The sequence below is a fragment of the Carassius auratus genome, chromosome 41 (assembly GCF_003368295.1).
Source record: "Carassius auratus strain Wakin chromosome 41, ASM336829v1, whole genome shotgun sequence".
In the NCBI taxonomy this organism is placed as follows: domain Eukaryota; kingdom Metazoa; phylum Chordata; class Actinopteri; order Cypriniformes; family Cyprinidae; genus Carassius; species Carassius auratus.
Window position 1 is genome coordinate 21,347,345 of NC_039283.1, and position 25,222 is coordinate 21,372,566.

At 34.4% G+C, this 25,222-nt stretch overlaps 1 protein-coding gene across 4 annotated transcripts; it reads right to left on the reverse strand.

The window, feature by feature from the left end:
* Positions 1–328: 328 nt before the first annotated feature.
* LOC113059257 (ral guanine nucleotide dissociation stimulator-like 2) lies at positions 329–23,982 on the reverse strand. Of its 4 annotated transcripts, none has more exons than XM_026227620.1 (20): positions 23,705–23,982; positions 22,961–23,134; positions 12,981–13,028; positions 12,121–12,207; positions 11,872–12,038; positions 11,077–11,130; positions 10,788–10,981; positions 9,445–9,554; positions 9,070–9,285; positions 8,886–8,989; positions 7,991–8,075; positions 7,359–7,418; positions 6,520–6,606; positions 6,283–6,315; positions 6,079–6,200; positions 5,899–5,988; positions 4,927–5,020; positions 3,891–4,118; positions 3,570–3,684; positions 329–2,859 (listed from the first exon to the last, which is right to left on the reverse strand). In XM_026227620.1, exons 2-20 carry the CDS (start codon positions 23,117–23,119, stop codon positions 2,678–2,680), a joined length of 2,235 nt encoding a protein of 744 aa, XP_026083405.1. In that variant the 5' UTR covers positions 23,120–23,134; positions 23,705–23,982; the 3' UTR covers positions 329–2,677. The 4 variants fall into 4 exon arrangements, with proteins under 4 accessions (XP_026083405.1, XP_026083404.1, XP_026083406.1 ...); XM_026227619.1 differs by having other exon boundaries at positions 23,798–23,981; XM_026227621.1 differs by lacking the exons at positions 22,961–23,134; positions 23,705–23,982 and adding an exon at positions 13,862–14,116.
* Positions 23,983–25,222: the final 1,240 nt, after the last annotated feature.

Below are 25,222 nucleotides of genomic sequence, written 5' to 3' on the forward strand. Positions count from 1 at the left end.
AATTGTGTACTGGCGAACACTGAGAACCCCATCATCCCTGTCTACCCCAACACAGCTGCTCATAATCAGCACTTGGGTGTTCTCATTGGTGTAGGAGGAATAAAAGTACTTAAAACACACACACACACACACACACACACACACTGCCTTCTCTCTGATGCCAACCTAAACAAGCCATGGTTTATGTACAGAAAACTGTATTACTGTGGTACCTTTTAGTCAGTCTATTTTTAGCTATATGTTCTTATTAATATGTCCAGCAACCACAACTTACATTTAAATTAAATTAAATCTCTTGAAGGCAAGAATCAGGTCTGAAAGCTGTCAGTTGTATCAAAATTAAAGTTTATTACAAGAAAAGGAGGTATGTAGTGCATAAAGGTGTCAGAATACAGATCTGACGGTACATGCTTTTCACTGCGCAACACACCAGAACAACAATCACACAAGAGCACCTGATAATAAGGCACTTAACAAACCAGGGACCAAAATCAAAGATCTTGATCGGAATGGAATACTAGCTTACTACTTACTCAATATATCTACAAAGAGTAATTGAAACAGTTGCCACTTTTCCAAGATAAGCTCTCAAACCTGTAGTATCCTACATTTGTTGTCACATGACCTACACAGCATGCGCCGATCAGTTGTAATCTTAGAAAAAAATATATATATAGAAATTTGCATACTATATGTGAGTGTAGTATGATAGTATTCTATTCTGAACATAACCAAAGACTGAAATGAAACTGACCCCTCTTCCATGCTGAGAGCTCTCGCATGCCTCAGGTCCCACAGAGACATCAACAGCACACGAGAAAGAGAGCGCAAGGTTCATTAGGGTACGAGCAACGGTGTTGTTTTCTATTTTTGATGATGGTAGCATTATGCATTTGCTGGTACAAAAATAATGTCACAGGCTCAGCTTTGTTGAATTTTTTAAGGAGTTGATTTGGTATCGGAGAACAGCCAGAGCTGGAGACCTGCATTACAACAAACTTTCGGCTCTGTTCCAAAACCTAGTGAGCTGCCTACATAGGCAGCACTTTAAAACATAGGTGCTTCACACTCAACACCTGTTCCAAATGTAGCCTGCCTGATCATGCTGCCTTCTTAAACACTTTCTTTTGGCTTATTTTTATGCACACCCAGAATGTGGAAACAATTACATTTCATTCAATAATGAAATGTTTTAAGAAGAAGAAGAAACAGGTAAATATGATTAAAGTGTACAGTTTTAATCCATATTTTTGTGCTACTTTACACATATTACCATTACCAAGTGTGGAGTCAGTAAGAATTTATTTTATTTTTTTAATGTTTTGAAAGAAGTCTCTTATGCTCATCAACACTGCATTTATTTGAACAAAAATACAATAAAAACACTAATATTATAAAAAAAAATTATTATTATAATATGTTATAAAGTGTAATTTATTCGATCAAAGCTGAACTGTTTGCATCATTTTTTCATGGTTCTATGATGAATAGAAAGTAATAAAAATAATAGAAACTGAAATATTTCTAACATTATAACAACATTTGTAACATTTTAAACGTGCCTGTGATAAATTTAATTAAATTTTGCTGTTATTTTAGCATCACTGAGATACTTTTATTGTTTTTATTATTCATATTTTGAAACACTTTTTATATATTTTTATATATAGTTTAGTAATTAAGACGTTTGAGTAGTTTTATGTCTATACAATTTGTATAGACATTTTATTAAAATTATATATATAATATATTATTATATTATATATAATCCATTTTATTTAAGTTAACATTTATTTGAATGTTTTTATGGTTCTAATTTTAGTGTCAGATTTAGTTTTAGTTATCTATGATAAACTTGCTGTATAAAAGTAATATTTTTCTTTAGAAAAATGTTACTGACCCCAAACTTTTGAAAAGTGGTGTATTATTCTTCTTACTAAATTATTGTGCTGTTAACTCAAAAACCCACAACTGAAATCAATTGTGAAGTCTCCCTTGTTCGACCTACCAACGAAGTTTCCAATTGGTCACTTATGAGTTTGTTGCCTAAGATTGTTTTACACAACCTTTTGACTAGGTTTTTGGAACAGTCACCATAACCATATACCATAGCCATAATTAATTCTGGATAAATATTCAAAGAGAAAGCACATAGTAAGCAACTATCAGCTGCATACTTGGTGAGGACATTCGAGAGCGGCAGTGGTTTTTGCGACTCATCTTCAGGTAGGTGACCGTTTGACCCACGCAGAACAGCTCAGTGTTTTGAAATGTTAGACAGGTGTAAGTACCTCCTGTAAGTGTTTAATTAAGCTGGGATCTTTTAGCTGCTATATCTCCGTTTGATGTTCATTAATGCAGAATTTTTAGCAATATTCTTTAACCAATGGACTGCTAGCTTTAGAGGTAGACGGGGGAAGCACTGGAAATGCTGGCATCAGCAAAAGGTTCGCGATTCTGTCTTGAAATTCAGTATGGATTTATGTAATGCAAAAACAGTGCAACGTTTAGCAGTAACTAACATCTTAGAGCCAAGCTTTCACTCAAATTACTAATATTAGGACTTATGAAAATGACTTATTTGAGTCAATTCTACAGGTAAGCCAAAGAGCTCTGAATGAAATATTTGGTGTTTCTTCTTTTGAAAGCACTTGGACGTGAATATCCTGTTTTTATGTTAAAATAGTGTCCGGACTAGTCTTCTGCCCTTGGCTTTGATACGTGGAAAGGTTGCGCTGGTTTCGTTGCCAAGATTCGGAGACCCTATTGGTGTATTTCCTCCTCTTCTCCTTAACAGGAAGTCTACGCTAGCTGAAGACATGGCATAGAAGACATTTCCTGTAGGAGGTATTATTAACTCTGCAGAGGGAGAAATCAAAGACAAAGAAATACTCAGAAAACCATTAAAAAATAAAAAGTGGTGTGCTTTTTTCTTAATCAGTTTATATAATTATAAATATAATTATAATTAAAAATAATAAATAATAAATAATTAAAAATAAATAATTAAAGTTAAAATTTACATATTTTTAATATGTATTTATATACTGTATTTATACACTACTGTTCAAAAGTTTTGGGTCAGGAAGATGTTTTAGGAAAACATTTATAAATTTCTAAATTAAACTAAAATGTAAAGAAATAACTGTGAAAAATAAATAAAATAACATTATTACAATTTAAAATAACTCTTGTCTTTTTTAATATATTAAGGTGTCACATGATCCTTTAGAAATCATTCTGATATGCTGATTTGATGCCCATGAAACATTTATTATTATTATCAATGTCGAAAACAGACTTTGATGAATAGAACATTCAAAAGAACAGCATTTATTAAAAATAGGAATCTTTTGTAACATTATACATGTCTTTACTGTTACTTTTGATCAATTTGATGTGTACTTGCTGAATAAAAATATTAATCTCTTAAAAAACACATGAACAGTAGTGTTAATATCCATCTATATTCTATTTTTTTATTATAAGTTTAAAATGTCACTATGTCCAATCAGCATTTTATGGTGTGTTTTCAAAAAGTTTACGACATGAAAAATGTGAAAAATCACCTTTCCCTTCCGGCAGCAGTTGGATCAGCTCGTATTTGGAGGCTTCTTGAGCATTCTGGTTGTGCTTGTCTAATGCAGAACTGATTACAGTGGGTGTTTTATCATTACTGGTGACCTGAGGCGGCACAGAAGAGAAAGTATACATTAGAACAACGAGCGACTGCATCCATATTAAACAGGAGCTGACATGAAATGCAAAAGATGGTCTGATGTAACACTGGACTGGTGCTGTGAAATACAGCCATTTCAAAAGGCCAACATTCTAGAACATTATTGTTGTTTTATAAATTAATTAAAGAAAATGTGCATTTGCTAGACAACCAGAATGCTTCTGTATAAGTTGCCGTCGTGTAAATCCATCCGTATCTTGACGATTCTCATCTCAGGCCCCGCCTCTCGTTTGTTATTGGTGGGGTTGTTCCCACAGGAGACGGACCTCCGATGTGATTTGACAGCTGTAGAGGGTGTGGTCAGGAGGGGGGGCGTGGCATCATTGGGCGGTGGTGACGAATCAACATCCAGACAGGAAACAGACGGGGATTTCACATGCTGAAATAGTTAATCATGACAATATTCTTAGGAATAGTTGAACACAAAATATGAATTATATCATCATTTGCTCACTGTCATGTCCTTCCAAATATAATATTTCTCAAAAATATTATATTATATAAACATAAATTGACTACAACCTCTCAAATACCAAAAACAAACAAAAAAGGGTGTTGCAAAGTTTTAAATCAAAAGTTATATTCTGGTTCCTCATTCAGTTTAACAGTTTATGGATTATTCAATCAGTTTTGCCTCTAAATCTCATGTTTGCCATCATATATTCTTAAAGCTCAGACATTCTGCAAAACATCTGCTTTTCTGTTCCACAGAAGAAAGAAAGACATACAGGTTTGTAGCAACATAAGTGTGAGTAAATGATTAATTTATTTTTAGGTGAACAATATGGAATTCATTTTCTGCAAAAAGTACAGCATTAGCTCATCCATTTAAAAAATATATATTTCTCTAGACTTCTATAAAATTATTTTCTGTAAAGCTCATTTAAACGCAAGCCTTGAGATTAAAAGGTTTTTGGATCAAAGAGAAACATACATTGTCAAATGTGTCCTAACTTTTATCTGCTAGGTTGAATTTTCATGCGAGAAAACTTTCATCTGGCAGTAAGAAAAATGTGTCGCATAATAAAAGCGTGCCATGGTTCATTTCGAAAAATCAACTTGCTTTGCTATAAAGATCCTCAGTGAGCTCTCAAATAATAAATCTCTTCAAGTTGCTGGTAAAAGCCGGGCTTTTAAAGACCCATTACTGCAATGTAATCAAAATCTAGTTCTTTATTCACCCTAACCTTGTAAAGCTTGGAGAGCAGGTGATTGACAGGAGACGGGAAGTCAAATATCCCATCAGCATCCATGGTTGTATTTGCCACGGCTGAGAGAGCACTGTAACGCAAGAACAGAGCGATCATGTCACAAACTGGAGGCTCTTTGCCATGTGCTGCTTATGACAGATTTTTTCTGAATAGACTGAAACCCAGAGAATAAATACAAAACTCCAAACTGGCAGCAGCAGTAGCTTTGAAGTCACATGCTAACTGCAGATGATAAGTGTGTCTTTGTCCTGTTTTAATACTTCATTTCATTCAGCTCAAGCAGCATTATGGTGCTTAAGAGCTCATGAAAGAAACATCTGTGTGTGCATGTCAAGGGACCTGAGCCTGATCCTCAGAATAGCCAACGGGAAGATTGTAGTTTGAATAGTAGAAAAATTGAGCCAAGCATTCACAAAATAAGAGAAATGCATATTATACTATATAATAGTGTTCTCAGTTAGTGGGTCGTGACCCAAAAATATGTTTCAGATCAGTTCAGCAGAGAAAAAACAATGCTGAATGCAAATATTAATAATATTTAATTACATGAGTAAGATACATGATATCCTTCTGTTTCTTTGGCAATGTCTGTGCATCCAGTCAAACTCTACTGTATTCTGTCACTTCTTAAAAGCTAGCCATATTACATAAGACACTAACATGGACAGGTTTGTTGTCCCCATAGAAAACGAATGGGTAACTATGGATTTGTTACTATGGATTATTAGGATTTGTTTTCCCTGATGCTAAATCACAGCTTTAGAGTATGATGTGTTGTCGATCGTGAGGTACTTTAGGAAACAAATAAAACAATGTTTCGTACAAATTAATATTCTTTTTTTTTTTTGGTTTGTCTTGGTGAATTAGGAAATAATATGTTTTCTAAAATTCTAAATATTACTAATAATGGTTCATTTATTTTTATTTGAGTTTTCAGTTCTGTCTTACTCTGGACACTGTGTGATGATCACTGTAGGGTTCAGGCCACGGCCAGGACTCGGCTCGCCCGGTGCCTCAATCTGATTGGACAGCTTGTAGCTAATAAAAAAAAAACATACGGACATCTTATATAATTAATCAGGGCGTTAACTGAGATGTTCAGAATAGAGTTATAGAAACGTCACTGACCTTTCCTCTTCACACAGAGTAGGTGCGCTGTGATACCACTTAACAAACGTCTCATCCGTTCTGAAAATGCTGTTTTTACACGAGGACTGAAGGAGGCGAATTTGAGCGATGACTTCAAACTCCTGAAATCAAGAGAATGTGATGTTAATCCTGTTTAACAACTTAAAAGAATGACAATCAAGTATATAATCACCATAAACTCACCCGTCGTCTTTTATCGAAGTTGATGAAGCCATTCTGCAAGAGACATTACATTTTGGTTTATATTACAATCTGCTTTGGCCAATGCAACACTGACTTATAGTTTGGTTTGACACATCTTGATTCTGTCAGATGAGCTATGACAAACATTGTGAAACCACTGCTTTCTTATACTTCACAGTTTTGTCTCTCTCTCTCTCTTTTTTTTAAGTTGTGTTAGCGTGTTTCACCGTACGTCACCTCTAATCTGTCTTTGACTGCAGTGTCCAGCATGGTGAGATCTCGGAGGAAGATGCCCAGGTACGGCACAGTGCCTTGAGCGCACGACTACAAGGATTCAAATACATCAAAGATTAGAAACTATATTACACTGTCATAAACATATGCATAGTTTTTGATACACACACACATAGTACCAAGTTTGGGATAAGATTTTTTAAATGCTTTTGAAAGTAGTCTCTCATGCTCACCAAAGCAGCATTTATTTGATCAAAAGGACAATAAAATGTTAATATTATTGCAATTTTAAAATAACTGTTTGCTATTTGAATATGTTATAAAAAGTAATCAATTCCTATGATGCAAAGCTGAATTTTCAGCATCATTAATCCACTCTTCAGTGTTATATGATCAGTTAATTTTTATTTATTTTATTTTTTTTGGAACCTGCAATACTTTTTTTTTTCACGATTCTTAGAAGAATAAAAAGTAAAAAAAAAAAAAAAAAAAAAAAAAAAAAAAAAGTAGTATTTATTTTAAATAGAAATATTTTGTAACAAATGTACAGTTTTTCTTTTCTTTTTAAATGAATACTTTCATTCAGCAGTAATTAAATTGTAAAAAAAGATAGTAAAATTTAAAATTTACTAATTTCCACAATATTACTGTTCTATTTTTAAAAGACATTTCTTTAAAAAAAAAAAAAAGAAAATTATATTGATCCCAAACTTTTAAACATTAGTATATATTATCATTATTTATAACAATATTTATATTTATATGTATATATATATATATATATATATATATATATATATATGAAAATATTATTTAATATATATTTATTAAAGGATACTTACCCCTGTAAATCTCCTGTTGTTGATTTTAGTGTCAAGGTTTGAAAATTTTGATGTCCCCTCCTGTAAAATGAAAAATGCTTTTATTACAGAAAACTTTCTAAATAGTTTAGCTTCCGTGTTCGCAACATGTTTCTCTGATGCATTTAAATAATCTGCCATGCTGTGGAATTCTAATGTGATTTCAGAGCTTCAGTGGAGATGTTGTTTTTTGTTTTTTGGAATTACACAATATCGGTCATTATGAACGGTAAAATCTTAATTTCTGTCTTTGTATTCCAAAGAAAAAAATAACAGCATAATGACATGAGGATGAGTAAATAATGACAGATTTTTCAATTTTATGTGAAATATTTCTCAAACAGCACTAGATAATGAATAACACAAGTTTATAGTGTGAGGCTGTGTTTTAGCATGGCTGAATCTGATATTACTCATTCTGTTCATGTCATTAGTTGCTCCCCTCAGGCCGTGCTGAATTAAAGCAGTGCTCTACAGTGATGAAGCACATCCAATCAGAATTTGACACAGAGAGCCAGAGAACATCAATTGGCCTGATATTTTCCCATCAATGCATCGCCATGCTCTGTAATAAGATTAGAGAAGCGTTTGCTTTGTGTGGTCATGTGACTGACCTCTTTGAGTAGCTCGCGGCTCTGGGAGAAGTTGTCTTTCTCTGAGAAGATGTCAGAAAGTTCCTCATATCTCTTCACAGCTTCTCTATCAGAGTAGAGAAAAGGACTTTCGGTTATTCTGCCCTGCTACTGTGACGTTACATTTTCACAGAACAAGCATATGTTTTTCATATTTCAATGTAAATTGTAAAAATAACTGAAGGAAATATTCCAAAGGAAATTCAACTCAAATATATTTAAATTTTTTAATTACGAATCATATCATTTTATTTAGAAGATTGTAAAAGTACCCTTATGAAACAAAAATATATTGCAGTATATAGGAAAATATCATGTAATATAATTAGGCATATATTCTTATAAATATTAATTTTTTCCAATATATTTTAATATATTGAAAGCGGCAATAATTTGTATATTTTGCAATATATTATATAATATATATATCATCAATATATTATTAAATGTATTCAAACATATAAAATATTAGAAAACAAAAAGGGAAAATAATATATTACAATACATCACAATATATTTTAAGAAATATATTGATAAATATATTTTCCTTTCGTAAGGGTATTGGGATCCTTTTACAATCTTATACAGCAAATATAAATAAATAAATAAATCTGACCTATTTATAGTTCAAATACACATGCATTCAAATTGAAAATATGTTATGTTTAAATCTTCAAATGATAAAATATTTTTGTAAATGTACTGTATTCATTCTAGAAATTAATTCTTGGGTAAACACACATTTTTGAATTATATTTTGGACAATATCAATATATTTAGATTGAAAATATGGTAAAGTAAACATAAGAAATATAATAAATGAAATAATAGAAATTAAACCTAGATAGATAGATAGATTTTCTAGGTAAAGCCAGACCTGTCTGTCTCCTGCCAGGTCTTTCTGAGTCTGTGGATGGGGTTACTCTGCAGCGCTGACAGAATGGCGTACAGTGAGGAGAAGTTCTTCCTGCTTCTGCAGGCCTGTTTGGGAAACAAACCAGACGTTCACGTGAGTCCTTCATCCTGACTGATGATATCTTTTACAGTAAAACCGCTCTGACCTCTGCGACGCTGATCCATTTCTCCAGCAGTCTGGCCCTCTGTTGGCTCTTCAGACTCGTGTTCCACAAGCACGAGGCTGTGACAGCGTTTGCTAAGCGATTAAACTGCTTGATAGTGGCTCGGACCGACCAGCACACTCCTTCCCGGCCCTTCTTATCTCTCTGAGACCACAGAGACCCCAGACAGTGATAGGGCACCAGCTTCAGAAACAGATCCTTAAGGCAAAACAAAGGCATTTCATTTAAGGGTGTAACCAACAGCTCTGAGATGTTCGCAGACTTTCAAGAGTGTAGCAAACTGTGACACATTTAGCTATCGCTGGTCTTTTCCACAGATGTAAAGGTAGCATTTGTGAGCAGTATGATGGAACTCACAGTCTCGATCCTGGTCAGCTGCTCTGCGATCACACTGGACGGAAACCCCAGGATGCTAGTGGCATCAAACTCTGAGGGTTCAGGAGGAGATGCCACACCTCTGCTAGGATCTGTAGGAAATCAATACATCAGTATAGAAAAATAGACAGTAAGTACTGCTGTGTCTAACTAACCTGACCCAGAGTTTTAAAATGAATGCTCGCTGAAAGGAAAATGTGTTTATAAATGAAATTGTTTGGGGTCAGTGGGATTTAAAAAAAAGAAATTAATACTTTTATTCAGCAAAGATGTGTTAAATTGATCAAAAGTCCCGGTAAAGGCTTTTGTGTTGTTATAAAAGATTATGTTTCAAATAAATGCTGTTTATTCGAACTTTCTGTTCATCAAAGTATCCTGAAAATCATATATCACTGTTTTCGAAAAACTATTAAGCAGCACAAATGTTTACAACATTGCTAATAATATAAAATGTTTCTTGAGCAGGAAATTTTCGAAAAGGATCTCTGAAGGATCATGTGAAACTGAAGACTGGAGTAATGATGTTGAAAATACAGCTTTGCATCATAGGAATAAATATTTTAACGGTATTTTAAATTGTAATAATATATCACAATATAAAAAAGTTTTTTTGACTGTATTTTTGATTAAATGCAAGAGACTTCTTTCAAAAATATTAAAATGTTTAAAAACATTAAAAACACCCAACATTTTGAACACTAGTTTAGATAAAACTGAGTTTATGGCAACTGTTTTTGAGCTTACTACATAATGCATTTTTTAAGATTGCGGTGTACAGTACAGTGAATTTCTATGGGTTTTCCTGTCCTTCATGAGTAAAGTTCTAAAAAATTATTTTCTAGAACAATTTCTAGCCACTGAAAAATATTAGACTCATATTGACTGCATAATTTTCCCTGACTTTTTAAGATTGTACTAATTTCCTTGACTTTTTAAATAGCAATTTTAAAATCCCATGATTTCTGTGAGTGAGTGAAGCCTGAATATAAAAATGATAATTCGATCCTGAAATGACTGTGGCATAAACCAAAGTCAGTAGAATCTACAAATCAAAGGCTCAGAGACTATTGAAGTTGGCTTTACTTAATTGGAAGTTTTGAATTTTTTTTCTTTCTTAATTTCAGAACTATTAAACTTCATGTTGTGACATTCCCACCACTAAAATGAAGTAGTTAGGTACAAAATCTGACACATTGTTCTTGTGACAGGTGTTGACAGATAGTTGTACACACAAACTGCCAAGTTTGTGATATGATATAATAACCTGCACTGTCTGTCAGAAATGTACAAAAAACTGTGAAAGGTAGCCTTTGTCATATCCTGACCTGAGAGCGAGCCGGACAGCAGGGCTTTCTCGCTCAGCTCCTCGGCGATCCTCAGCAGTCGGCCTTTGATTTCTGCGCCCGAGGTGTCTGTGGGAAGAAGGGGGGCCAAGCGCAGCAGGGAGGAGGGATCGTTCAGAGAGCGGAAATCCTCGGGATAGTCACTCAGCCATGTGCTGAACACCATACACACCGCTCTGAACACAGCAAATGTGAATTAACTCTCCACAAGGCAGTTTAACAGACACAGATATATTAAAGCTTGATGTTTATCTATAGTACTAGTACATACTTGTTGAACATCTGACGTGTGTTACTTTTGCTCTCCCCAGGAGGATTTCCCAACCTAGAAAATAGTTCAATTGGAAATTAGGAGTTAATTTACTGTAATGTAAGTTAGTATTGCATAGTATTATATATAAAATAAATGTACACTACTTAATAATAAGTGATAAAAATAATAGGCAAATAAAATATTAATATTATTATTTACACACACACACATTTTTTTTTGTATATTTAAAACAATATAGACAGATAGATAGAAAATATGTTTTATTTACATAATATTAATACACACATTCATTCATGTGAGTGTGCATATATATATATATATATATATATATATATATATATATGTGTATTTAATATATATATATATATATATATATATATATATATATTAAATACACATATATTCTATATTGGAAGAGTTATGTTTGATGGTTTAAATTTTTCTATTATGTATATTCTATATTGGAAGAATTATGTTTGATGGTTTACATAACAATAACAATACACAGCATTATAATATATACCTGTATATACCTTTAGTAAAAAAATTAGGATACATATAAAATACTGCACAGGGATTGAATCATTCAGACGAATCATTAAAAATTATAGACTTGATTTATGCAATTCACTTAAAGTCAATTACATTTACAAATTCTAGTTGTACTGAATTTTAAACTAGAGATGTTTTGAGTACTGTATTTTCATCTTAAAACAAATTTTATCATAAACAAATTCATTGCAGATGTGTCATTAGTATTCAATATTTGAAAAACAGTGACTTTTTTGGTACCTGTCAGTCAGGATGTCCAGCACTCTCTGTGTGGAGGTGAAAGAGCGATAGGTGGAGAGGAAGATGGAGATGAAGGAGGGGTCGCCCATGGAGAAGGAATGAAGGAGATGGAGGACCAGCTTTTCCTCTGTCCCTGCTTTGACGTGCTGAGAACGGGATGCTGTGGACTGGGAAGAGATGGGTGAAGGAGTCAGGACAGAACCTCGGGAACACATAACACTGAGCATTCCTCGGGAAGATGGGGCTCACCTGCGGGCCGGCGGGGGGAGAACCGTGCCCTTGTTTCACCACCACAGTGTAGATGATACCATCTTCCTCCGATTCGGACACAGTGGACTGAACCAGAGACAAATCAGAGTAAGCAAGCTGTCATTTTGTGGATATTTTTTCCAAAGTGCCTTCCAGTACACTTATTACAAGATCTTCAGGTTAAGGGCCTTGCTCCTGGTCACAGTGATTATTGCTCGCTCTCTGTGGGAATCATTTGTATAGTACAGCCAAACTCTTGACTAAAGGCATAACATCTGCTTTAGTTTATTTAGGCCAGTTTTTACTTCCCTTTTATACAAATTTACATGCAGTAAGTTAAGACTTAAAAGTTAAAGTTAAAACTCATTTCAGTAAATGCACACTGTCAGTTGGCAAAACATAGACAAAATTTGAAGAAATGTGTGTAGACTGATTTTTAATCCATCCAAAAGTAATAAATAATCATTATTGCACAGACATATTGTATCCTACCCTTCAAATGTTTGGGATTATTCTTAATAAGTCTCTTATTCTAAACCAAGCCTGCATTTATTTAATCAAAAACTCAGTAATATTGTGTCCTATTATTACAATATAAAATGGAAAACAGCTTTTTATATGTTTTAAAATGTAATTTATTCCTGCGAAGCAAGGCTGAATTTTCAGCATCATTACTCCAGTCTTCGGTGTCACATGATCCTCCAGAAATCATTTTAATGTGCTGATTTGCTGCACAAGAAACATTTCTTCTTATCATGAATGTTAAAAACAGTTGTGCTGCTTAATATTTTTGTTGAAATGATGATATGTTTTTCCAGGATTAATACAAAGAAGCATTTCTGTTGGCAGAAAAGTCTTACCAGGTCCAGTGGACAGTACCATGTGGTCTTCATCAGGGTTGGCTCCCCCTAAAAAACAAAACAAAAAAAACTTAATAGCAGCTCAACTTGACTGTTGATATTTTCTGACTGATGATGCATATGTGCAAACATTAATAATTGAGATTAAACAATGAAATAAATTACAATGTGAAAACTGACTGTTTTCCAACAGGTTTCCTGAACACTTCCCATGTTGCCATTGGTTGGACAAACACACAGTCCCGCCCTTAAACTCACGCCATTGGTTGAGCTGCACTTCAATTGGGAACGCTAACCTTGACCCTTATCTCAAACCCAGCTAAATATCAGCTCAATTATTAAGCTTTGCTAAATCTTTCCTCTCTATCCTCACAATGGCTGCATTCAGAGCAAGGTGAGATTGCACAATGGCAGCTGTGTGAGGTTTGACATTTAAACCGTAAACTCTCTGATAAGGCATCACGTTTACATGTTATCTCCAACAAAACTTAATGTATGAGCGAATTTTACACAACACATTTGACAGAGATTTTCCGACATTAAAAATGCATGAGAGAACAGGCCAAAAACAAACCCAGTGACACAGTTATGAGTAACTGTCTGAAACGTCCACATGCTTTCCGGCAGACTGGCACACTTCAATCACTTACTAGTATCAATGTTCAAACTGAAACACAAATTTGAGATATTTACTTCAAAACCTGCTATTTCTGCCTGAGCATGAAATGCTAAATTGTTTCAAAGCACACAAGGTACTTTATAATATAAGTCTTGAGAAAAGCCATAACCCTAAGCAAACCAAAACATTCATTACCTTGCTTAAAATCATTCATTGTTGTATTTGCCGCAAATCGAAAAACAACTCAAGGAAATAACACTACCTTCAAATTAGCAAGTCCAGACAGGCAGAAATCTACCAACTTCCTTGAAATCCTTATAGATTGCCAGAGAACTCCATCTCTTTCAGGCCTTTTCATCTGTTCGATTCAATCTATTTTTCTTGCTGCTGCTTACAGAGGAGTGTTAATTTCATTCAGCGAGGTTCTTAGTCTGTCTGTCTTCCCCGCTCAAATCTCACTCTCTCTGTAATGGAGCCATGCAAACACACCTGAGCTTGTCGCTAGGCCACCCCCAACACACACACACACACACACACACACATACGTCACAAGGGCACTCCTGTTACAGACTCACACTCAATCTTTCTTCCTCCTTCATTCATTTATGGTTGAATCTCACAAAACCTCCAAGTCATACAAAAAAAAAAAAAATATGTGTGTGTGTGTGTGTGTGTATATATGTATATATATGTCAATGCAAAATAAAATAAAAAAAATGCAAAAATATGTTTTTATTCTTTATTCACAAGATTATTTTTATTTAAATTTTGGGGAAAATATGTTTGGATAAATATAAAACATTTGTAAAAAATATGTACATTAAAATATAAAACTATTAATATTTATACATGAATAATGTAATGTAATGTCAATATTTGTCATGAAAATAATGATAAAAAATAGGCTACCTTTTTAATGCATTTTTACATTTGGAGTAAAAAATATATTTTAAATATTTAAAAATAATAATATATGTCAAATATATTTCAAAGTAAAAATATACATATCAATAAAAAATTAAATATTACTTTTACAGACTTTTTATTGTCCTATTTTGTCATGTAAATAATGTTAATTGGAAAAATTTTAATGGACCCAAAAATAGGCTTCCTTTTTTGATTTTGGGGAAATAATATGATTTTGACAGGTTCTCACAAGCCTTACATGTGTAGACAAATGCTGCTAAACCTGTTTGGTGAAGTTTAATGCAATGAATGAAACGGGAGTAAATAAATACACATGAATGTAATGGCTTCAGATTTCAAGAATGGCAGCCTTTCCATCAAATCTACTGCTCAACAGGTCTTCATATAAAACAACCATGATTTTATGATAGCTCTGAAAAGAGATGTCCTTCAGAGAGCAATGCATGACATGAGAAATGCCTGCTAATAAAACTCAGGGCAACACCTGTTTATCTAAAAGGGATGCTTGACCGAAAGCATATATTGACACAAAGATGGTGACATGCCATGCAGGTGTTGGGTTTTGGTTACACTTCATGCAGTCCTGAGAGTGATGAGTGGTAGCTTCTCTGATTACATCCTATTTGCTATAGTGTTGTGTGTGTGTGTGTGTGTGTTTTATATATATAATGAAACAACCAAGTTCCATGTTTAAGAAAGTAAAAATAGCTGACTCTGTGAACCGCTGACACAGAACCATAGACATACAGTTACACTGAAACTAAAATCATTGAGATCTGTCTTTCCTACTGGGAAATCTTTTTATTTTATTTTATTTTTTTATTTTCTTGTATTGTATTGTATTTCTTTGCATTGTATAAGTGCTACTTCAGCCATGTGAACTTGAAGTGCCGTCCCATTTGAAAATAAATGCAACATAAATAAGGTTTTTGTATTTTTTCTGAAGAAAGAGTGATGATATGCATTTTGGGTGGATTCTGGTTTGTAGCATAGCAACACATTGGCAACCAATCAGAAAGCATAGCAACATTCTAGAATAAAACAGAGTCTGGTGGTTGCCAGTGTGTTGCTATGCCGTTTTCCATGTTTTTAAAGGGGTCATATGATGCTGCTAAAAATAACATTATTTTGTTTATTTGGTGTAATGCAATGCGTTCATGCAGTTTAAGGTTAAAAAAATATATATATATATTTTCCACATAATGTACATTATTGTTTCTCCACTATGCCCCGTCTTCTGAAACGTGTCATTTTTTACAAAGCTCATCGGTCTGAAAAGCGAGGTGTGCTGTGATTTGCCAGTTATCCAGTGCATTGGCTGAAAACCTCAAGCGTGTGATGGAAATGTTACACCTCTTAACATATTGTGATGCCTTGTCCGGCTGGAGAAACGATACATAAATATAAAACCCATTATAAACATGATATAAACATGATTTCTAGTCGTGTCCTCTTTCTGAAGGCCAAACAAAGTAGTTTTGCTTTCTCAACGAACAGCGTCGCACACCGCGACCTTGAGTGAGCAGTGTGTGCAGCCACATGTGACGACCCCAGGCTGGACTACGCTTCGGACACGGTGAAAGCCGATCCAGTGCTCCACAGTGCAAAGTTGATGTATTTCCTCAGCGACCAGCATGGATCAGCTCCGAGCATGACGAAGGACATCAGTTGGAAGGCCAAACAAAGTAGTTTGCTTTCACAACCAAAATACCACGTGGCGCAGCAGCGGCAACAACAATACTACAGCGAGAATAAACGGTACACCTTATTTCTTCGCGTGAACATCTGGGCAGCATTATGCACAATGTAGCTATAGTGGGGGCGTGTTAGAACAAGCCTTTTTCGGGGAGTGTGGTTGGCTGTTGACTGTTAACTTTTATAAAGAATATCTCTTTGGATTTGAGACTTTAGTCTTTGCAACTTTACAGATCTTCTTTATGCACCAAGAGCTTGTAACACTCCAAAGAGGAAGGAAAAATTGAAATCGCATCTTCTGACTCATAAGTTAACAGTTTTAGCCTGTTGTTAAGCAGTTGCTAGAGTGTTTTGAGTGGTTTCTAGCATGTTGCAGTGGTGTTGGGTGATTGCTAAGGTGTTGCTATGTTGTTTTTAGAGTATTTTGAATAGTGTGAACAGTTGCTAGGCTGTTTTGAATGGTGTGTTGCAATTGCTAGAGTGTACTAAATGATCTCGAGCATGTTGTTACGTGGATTGCTAAGCATTCTGGCTGGTTGACAAGATGGTGCTATGCAGTTTTTCTAGAGTGTTTTAAACTGTTTAAGTGTGTTGCTATTCTGAACAGTTTCCATATATATGTGTGTGTGTGTATATATATATATATATATATATATATATATATATATATATATATATATATATATATATATAATATGTTGAGAGTTTGGTGTGTTTTTATTGTATTTCTATACAGTTGTTCAATTGAATAAATTCTTTCTTTTTTATTTACATAACACAAGGTGTAAAACTCCTTGATTTCAATACTATTTACCAATCCTCTCTGAGTCAGGCCTAGAATTACTCTTAACAGACACTTTTACCGCAGCTGTTAATATTATGTGGCGAAATTCACATTCTTGGGTACGTTTGCAAACTTTGATTTTACCTTCAGGTTAAACCAGCTGTGAGTTTCCATGGCTTTTCTCAGCCAGAAGGAAGTGCATAATGAGTGTGAACAAACACAGGAAACAGGACATGCTGTCATGTCATGCTGCCCTTCCTCCACACGCTCCTTCTCTCTCAGTCAAACGCTCTGAGCCGCTGTATTCACTAGCGTTAGTTAGCCTCGGGGACAGGGAACAAGAAACCCTCTATAGAATTCCCCAAGACAATATCAGCTGCTCTGTGTGTTTACAATCCTTTAGTCTTTAGAATTCAAGAATGGCAACTTCCTGATCAAATCTACTGCTCAACAACTTTGTACTGTATGTAAACAGCCATCTTTGTATGGTCTATCTTAAAAGAAATCTTCTTTAAACAGTAATGCCTGTCATGAAAATTACCTACTAATAAAACATTGGGCAACAAAATTATTATGCAATTTTTGATTATTAACAATTTGCATTTCATTAAAATATTAGACTTATGAGCTGGTCAGATTATTTTTGTTATTTAGTTTTATTTGTATTATTTGTCATGGTTTTAGACTCCTCTGATAATTCTTTCAAAATAAATAAATAAACAATCTTATTGACCCCAAACTTTTGAACAGTAGTGTATTTATGTTTCTTATGCTAAAAGATGACAGGTATATAGAGTAGTCTGTGAGTTATTAAGGAAAATGTAAAAAAAAATGTCACACTGTTCTCCCCCTGCTAATACAGCTGCATCGCAAACATTTGTAAACCTTATATGTCCCTGCTGGCTGTGTTCTCACCGAAATGCATTGAAAGTACATCACAGGGGAGCTATTTACAGAGACCTATTGTTTCTGCCTTTTCCGTGAATACCTCATCTCACTCTCTTTTATCTCTCTCGTTGTGTTCTCTTCTATTACCTCATCGACCAACCTTTCCTCTTTCTCTGCCAATCGAAATCACACCATGACCATGTGAATGCTCTCCACTGACGATCACAATGGAGCTTAATGGAAATCAGTCAATCATTTCTGCCCTGTTGTTGAGAGGTTTAGTCGATGCAGTGCCGGCATTATACTGTAGCCGTTTCAGTGACACATGGCGCTGCATGTTGCCCACGGTGCACCATTCAGAGGACATAATGAGCGTTCTGTAGACAAACTGGGTCAGCTAAGGTTGTTTTTAGCTAAACAATTATCCACCCCTCCTCCCTCTCTCTTTTAACGTTACACCCAGATACACATGCAAGGAAGCTCCACAGAGATGACTGCATTTTGCCCTCCACATATGCATCCTGCCACTGTCATTTAAGAATCAAGAGAGGGTCAAATCTAGTATCATCCTGTTCAGTCGTCTCTAGCCTCACTTTTGTGTCATCTGAGCAAGTCCCGACAAAAGAGCCAGTGTGTTTCATACTGGACTCTTGCATTATTTACCAAAGAGCTGTGAGCCGGTCATGTGACCCGAACAAGAGGGAAGTTACTACAGTGAACTGCATAAGACAGCAGGGCTTCTGTTTTTAGACCGGGGAACCCATAGTGTTGAATGGTTATAACCTTGGTGGAGCAATTTCTAGACAATACTCAGGATGCTGTGACAAGATGACGTGAAAAGCATAAGCTGTTTTTATTCTGATATTTCCTTGGAAGAGCATGCTACAAAAAGTTGTGCCAATATATCTGTATATGTGTGTGTGTGTCTGTGTGTATACTTTTAGATTTATTTTAAAATATTTATATTTATTTATTTAGGCTAATTAATAATAATATTTTAGAAATGTTTGCTATAATATATATATATATATATATATATATATATATATATATATATATATATATATATATATATATATATATATATATATATATATATATATTAGTGGTGGGCCGTTATCGCCGTTAAGACTCTTATCGGGCGATAAAACAAATATCGCCGTTAATCTATTCTCAAAGTTGGGTTGGGAGCTGGGTCTATACTAAGCAAGCTATGATGACTTTCACCTTCATATTTTATATAACCGACTCGCTGAGGCCAGCCTAAAAAGATGCTCAGGACAGTTGACGGGCCACTGCTGCGCATCGTCACGAAAGCTTATCTTTCTCACGTGTTGTTAAGCCGTACCACTTGTCGATTGAAACATTAAAGCATCCAAAAACTAGACGCGGAAAAGCTGAACAGAGTAGCGCATGCCGTTAGGTGCGCACGAGAGAGAGAGCCGCGTATCACGGACAGCAACATTGTCACTGAACCGAGCTCTCTTTTGCGAAGTTCACCTCGAAGTTCCTCCTGCACTCAAACGAACAAATGCAAATCGCATTTTGAACAAACAAAAAGATGTGAAAGAGCCCAATTCAACACCACGGTGTTCTGGTGTTCAGGGCTCGCGCAGAGAAAGGCGTCTCAAAACACTAGAACATCGAATTTGCTTATTTTTGCTCTTGTGCCGACAAATACATACAAAATATGTCAAAATATCCACCTTAAAAATTATGCTCGAAAAAACTGTCAGTTATTTCTTAAGTGAAAGTAAACAGTTGAGGAAAAAATGGGATGTGTATTATATTGGATGCGTTCATCGTCTCTTAAAGTGACAGTGCCTAATTTAGCTACTGGCTGCTGTAATGTTAATCCAAGAAAATGAAAATGAAAATCACTCACTGCTCTTGACTGAATTTCTTAGTAGTTTTAAAAGTCAAACCAAAAATTATTCAGAAACCAGATATAATTTTTGATATATATAGCAAAACTGTAATAATGTGAGAAATGAAGGTGTCTGAACAAATGTAGGTTTGATTGTATATTTAATTTTTACATTGAAGACTATCCAGTGCTTTTATTTGGTTTCTGTACTTTGACACCTACAAACTTGAAAAAGAAAAACTTAAAAATTGGTGTGAAACAGGAGTAATGTTGTTTGCACCTTGTGCAATGTGGAATTAGTTTACAGCTTTTTCAAGCACTTTGTGATACATTTTGGAAACAGGAGATGAGCCCCTTTTCTAATGCACCACCTAGCTTGATAAACCCCTTCTCAAAGACTTACTGTTTGTCCATTTTATTTGGGTAACACACATATTCTGAATGCCTTCGGCAGAATTCGAATGAGCCATTTTAATCTATATTAATCTAGATTAATTTCAAGATCACAGTGAGATTAATCTAGATTAAAAAAATGTATCTATGCCCACCTCTAATATATATATATATATATATATATATATATATATATAAAATCGTGTGCTAATACCTTACATATCGTGTGCTAATACCTTACATATATATACATATATACATACATACATACATACATACTGTACATATATATATATATATATATATATATATATATATATATATATATAAAATCGTGTGCTAATACCTTTTTGCTGTGGTATCATTTGTGACCCTGGACCACAAAACCAGTCAAAAGGGTTAATTTCTCAAAATTGAGATTTAAATAAAAATAAGCTTTCCACTGATGTATGGTTTGTTAGGATCGGACAATATTTGGCCAAGAGACAACTATTTGAAAATCTGGAATCTGAGGGTGTACAAAAATCTGAATACTGAGAAAATCACCTTTAAAGTTGTTCAAATGAGTTGTTCACATGAAGTTCTAAGCAATGCATATTAGTAAGCAAATTTTTTAGATATTTTTGAATTTAATTTTGAAGAGTTTTGATATACTTACGGAAATACTTAAGGAAATTTACCAAATATCTTCATGGAACATGATCTTTACTTAATATCCTAATGATTTTTGGCATAAAAGAAAAATCTATAATTTTGACCCATACAATGTTTTTTTGGCTATTGCTAAAAATATACCCCAGCGACTTAAAGATTGGTTTTGTGGTCCAGGGTCACATATCACAATTAATATTCAAATTTGTGACATTTCACAAGTTGGTATTGGTATTGTGACAACCACAATTATTTAAAATTAGGTATAATAAGGTTGTGGCTCACTGAAAGATTCAAGATTTTTATTAGTCACATACACATAGCATAGCATATATAACCAGCAGTGAAAGCCTGTTTGAATGAAACACTTGTATGTAAGCTGATGGCGTGTAATATTAAAGCCGCCTGCAGCAGCTGACGGTATATAAACACAGATCATGATAAAATACCAGGTGGGGTCAAACTGCAGCACACGAGGGCTTTGCCTTAGGCTGATAAGAAACTCACCACCCATAGTACGGCCAACACACACCATTTCCCACTAAAACAAACACAAAGCAGCTTTAATCGCAGAGCACCTGATGAGCATTTTTGAATTTTATTAACTTTCAGCTTGGCCTCTTTATATCATTACAGTTAGTTATGTAATAGACCCTCTTTAAAGTAACATTTGCAGCTAGTTACCCACTCGAGTCACAACTGTAGAACTCTGCAACTGTAGCTGTCTAAAGACAAGGCCTATGTTACTTCTGATCAAAGAGTGAAAGCTGATCTAACACAGAACACCACAGCATTCAGAAACATATGTATGAGATATGTGTGTGCTCTTATCTACCACAGAAAACCAACACAATGAGCAAGACCTGACCCAAGAAATATGTCCCTAAATTACACTTTGGTTATTGTTAGTAGTAGTCATGTACAGTAGTATACATCTAATATAATCAGGATTAACCAGGGCTTATGAAAATGCCCCTGAAGATCACAATAATGGTTAAATAACTGATATTTTTTACAGCCAAATTTACATAAAAGGTGGCAGTGTTATTTTAATATTACTGATATACTATTATTTTTATATTCAAATACAATTTTAATTTTTTTGTCGTTTGTCTGTGTGTGTGTGTGTGTGTGTGTGTGTGTGTGTGTGTGTATATATATATATATATATATATATATATATATATATATATAGTTTTTAAATTTCGTTTCTTCATTTTAATTTATTTTGATTTAATTATTTTAGTTCTTCATTTTTAAATGAAATTGAGAAATGCTGCCTTTATATTTTATTTTATTTTTAGTTTCTTTTTCATTTCATATCATTTCATTTCAAGTAATGGAATTTTTTATGGTTTTAGTTTTTGTTAACAGTAGTAACCCTATAATAAATGTAATAAATAATAACTATAATAATTATAAAATAATAAAATAATGGCTCCTACTTTATTTTATTTTGTTTATTTGACTTTATTGTTTGGTTTGGTTTATTTTGCTTCTACATTTATTGAATAATGAGATCTTGGGGATTTTTATATGCACTTCAAATGGTTAGAAAAAATGGGGAAATAAACTGAAAACTTTACGGTATGTAAGATTTTTTTAATGTTTTTGAAAGAAGTCTTCTGCTCATCAAGGCTGCATTTATTTGATTAAACATACAGTTAAAACAGTAATAGTGTAAAACATTAAAATGTAACTGTTTTCTATGTGTGTGTGTGTGTGTGTGTGTGTGTGTGCGTGTGTGTGTGTGTGTGTGTGTGTGTGTGTGTGTGTGTGTGTGTGTGCGTGTGTGCGTGTAAAAAATTTAATTAATTCTTGTGATGCAAATCAGAATTTTCAGCATCATTACTCAAGTTTCCAGTGTCATATGATCCTTCAGAAATCATTCCAATGTGCTGATTTGATCCTCATGAAACATTTCTGATTATTATCAATGCTGAAAACAGTTGTGCTGCTTTAAATTATTTTGGAAACCGTGGTACTTTTTTCAAGATTTTTTGATGAACAGAATAATTAAAACATACTATGCTACATTATTAATGTATTTACTGTCACTTTTGATTAATTTGATGCTGAATAAAAAGATCAGTGACTTTCAAAGACAAAAAGGTTTTTGAAGTCAGGGGTAAATCATGATGTCATCGTCCTCTTACCTGTGTGTGTTCAGCCTCCTTCTTCTCATTCTCCTTCCAGAGCTGATCCGCTGGGCCGTTGACCTCTGGCTGTAGGGGCCGATATCCGACGAGGGGCACCTCTCTCTGTCCCACTCCCGGCAGCTCTACTCCAGATGTTTTCATACTTCGGGGGAGCATGATGGTGCTGCTGGTCTGAAGAACACAAAACAAAAACAAAACTGAGGTCATTGGAGAGGAACAGGCAGCTGTACGCCTGGTAGATCATTTGTTTTCATTATTTACATTTCCCTTTGCCAAGAGACAACTTTGAATTTGAATTCAGGCCCCTCCTTTCCCTTTTCCTCTTTTGCTCACTGGTATTTACATTAGTCTACAGATAGAGATCGCTTTCAGGAAAAGAAGGATGGAAAGAGAGCAGCTCACCATCAGAACTCAGTGCCATTGTCAGAAACAGCTTTGAGACAAGTGCAAGTTCATAAACAGTATCATAGTTCATATTACAGCTTTTCTGAATGCGTTCATTCACTATTCAGGGATAAACATTTATTAGTCAGTGAATTAGGTCAAATCTTACAGGAAAATAAAGCTTCCTTTCACCTAACCCTAACCCTTGCCTAAAGCACTCGGCTTATTTTCCTGTTTTTGTCTTAACAGGAATGTATGAAAATTATATGTAATGTTATTTTAATGTCCAGCAATGTCAACATACGTTACGCACAGGACACGAATGCTTATATTAATAACTTTTCTCTATGAACTTACAGTTTGCTTATATATGACACATCTTCTCTTCACGTCTCACACAAGAAGACGATCATTCGCGTTCATTCACACCAAACCTAAACGCAGAAATACCTGTTAGCAGACCAATGTCGCGTCCATCCGCCCCTGCGTGTGTCTTCCTCGGAAGTCAGAGTTTCTGTCCCTCCATATCTGCCCCCTCCTGCTTCGCCCGTCAGTGCTTATCGGCCCGATGAAGGCGGCGAGCTGACTGAGAGCGTTGGTGAGGCGCGGGCGGCGCGTTGGGCGCAGTTCCTGCTGTCACCCCAGCGCGTGCGGTCATTGGCTGGACGCGCTGAAGAGGAGCGGTTCCCGGTAAATTCAGAGAGGAAAACACCAAGAGTGCTGTAATAAAAAGTAAACGAAGCTGTCTGAACTGGAAGCGCCCGATGCAACGCGGACATCCCGTTTCTATGTTTACGCAATGCATAGCCACTCAGCTTCATTTTTGTTTGTTTATTTATTTATTTTGTTTGTTTGCTGCATAGCTATAACCCCCCCCCCCCCCTATCTTATTTAACACATTATAAAATAGTTTTAAGTAATGTTTTAGAAATAATTTGTTATTCTTGCAGTCACTCTTTATTTTACTCCAGCCACTTTATTTCCTTCATTTATTTGATTCATATATATATATATATATATATATATATATATATATATATATATATATATATATATATATATATATATATATATATATATATATATATATATATATATATATTGCAGTTACCATTCTTTATTGAATTTTATTGTATATTGCTGCTACTCTGGTCACTTTAGTTTCCCCATTCATCAAAAAAAAAAAAAAAAAAAAAAAAAAATATATATATATATATATATATATATATATGTGTGTGTGTGTGTGTGTGTGTGTGTGTGTGTGTGTGTGTGTGTATATTGTATATATATAATTTAATTTTACCATCTGCAATCTCATTTTATGCTGCTTTACCCCTTTGCTCTCTCTCTCTCTCTCTCTCTCTATATATATATACATTATTATTATCATTATTATTTTGTTGATAGCTGTTTCATGTATAATTGTGATCAATGTTTTCCTATTTATTTATGATATAATTTTTTATTATGTAATTATGGTTCTAGGATCTCACGTTAACTGAGTGACATGGAGTTTTTGTATAAAAAAAGCCTCACTCTTGTACATGCAAATACATTTTAACATAAAATCTTGTTTGGATATTAAGTCTCAACTACCAACCCATTTATAAATATTAGCTTTATTTATGAACAGTATGTCAATAAGAAGTCCCATTTAGCTGTGTGGGTGTGTGTATGTGTGTTGGTGTGTGTTTGTGAATGCTCACACATTGTCAAGGTTGTATTTTATTGCCTGGTGTTGTTTCACGGCCTGCATTTTAAATGGCCAGTGGTGTTGAAGTTTCTGATGTAAATGATTTATGCTGTTGAATGGCTGGGCAGTTCCTAGCAGGGTGATTATTTAAAGCTAATCCTTGAGCGGAGAGTGCCAGCTGT

Excerpts from the sequence above, each read along its gene's own strand:
- LOC113059257 (XM_026227620.1), bottom strand. The coding sequence starts at position 23,119 with ATGCTCCCCCGAAGTATGAAAACATCTGGAGTAGAGCTGCCGGGAGTG. Across the intron at positions 7,419-7,990 it reads GCCGCGAGCTACTCAAAGAG|GAGGGGACATCAAAATTTTC; the intron begins GTCAGTCACATG and ends TTCATTTTACAG. Across the intron at positions 6,607-7,358 it reads ACAACAGGAGATTTACAGGG|TCGTGCGCTCAAGGCACTGT; the intron begins GTAAGTATCCTT and ends GAATCCTTGTAG.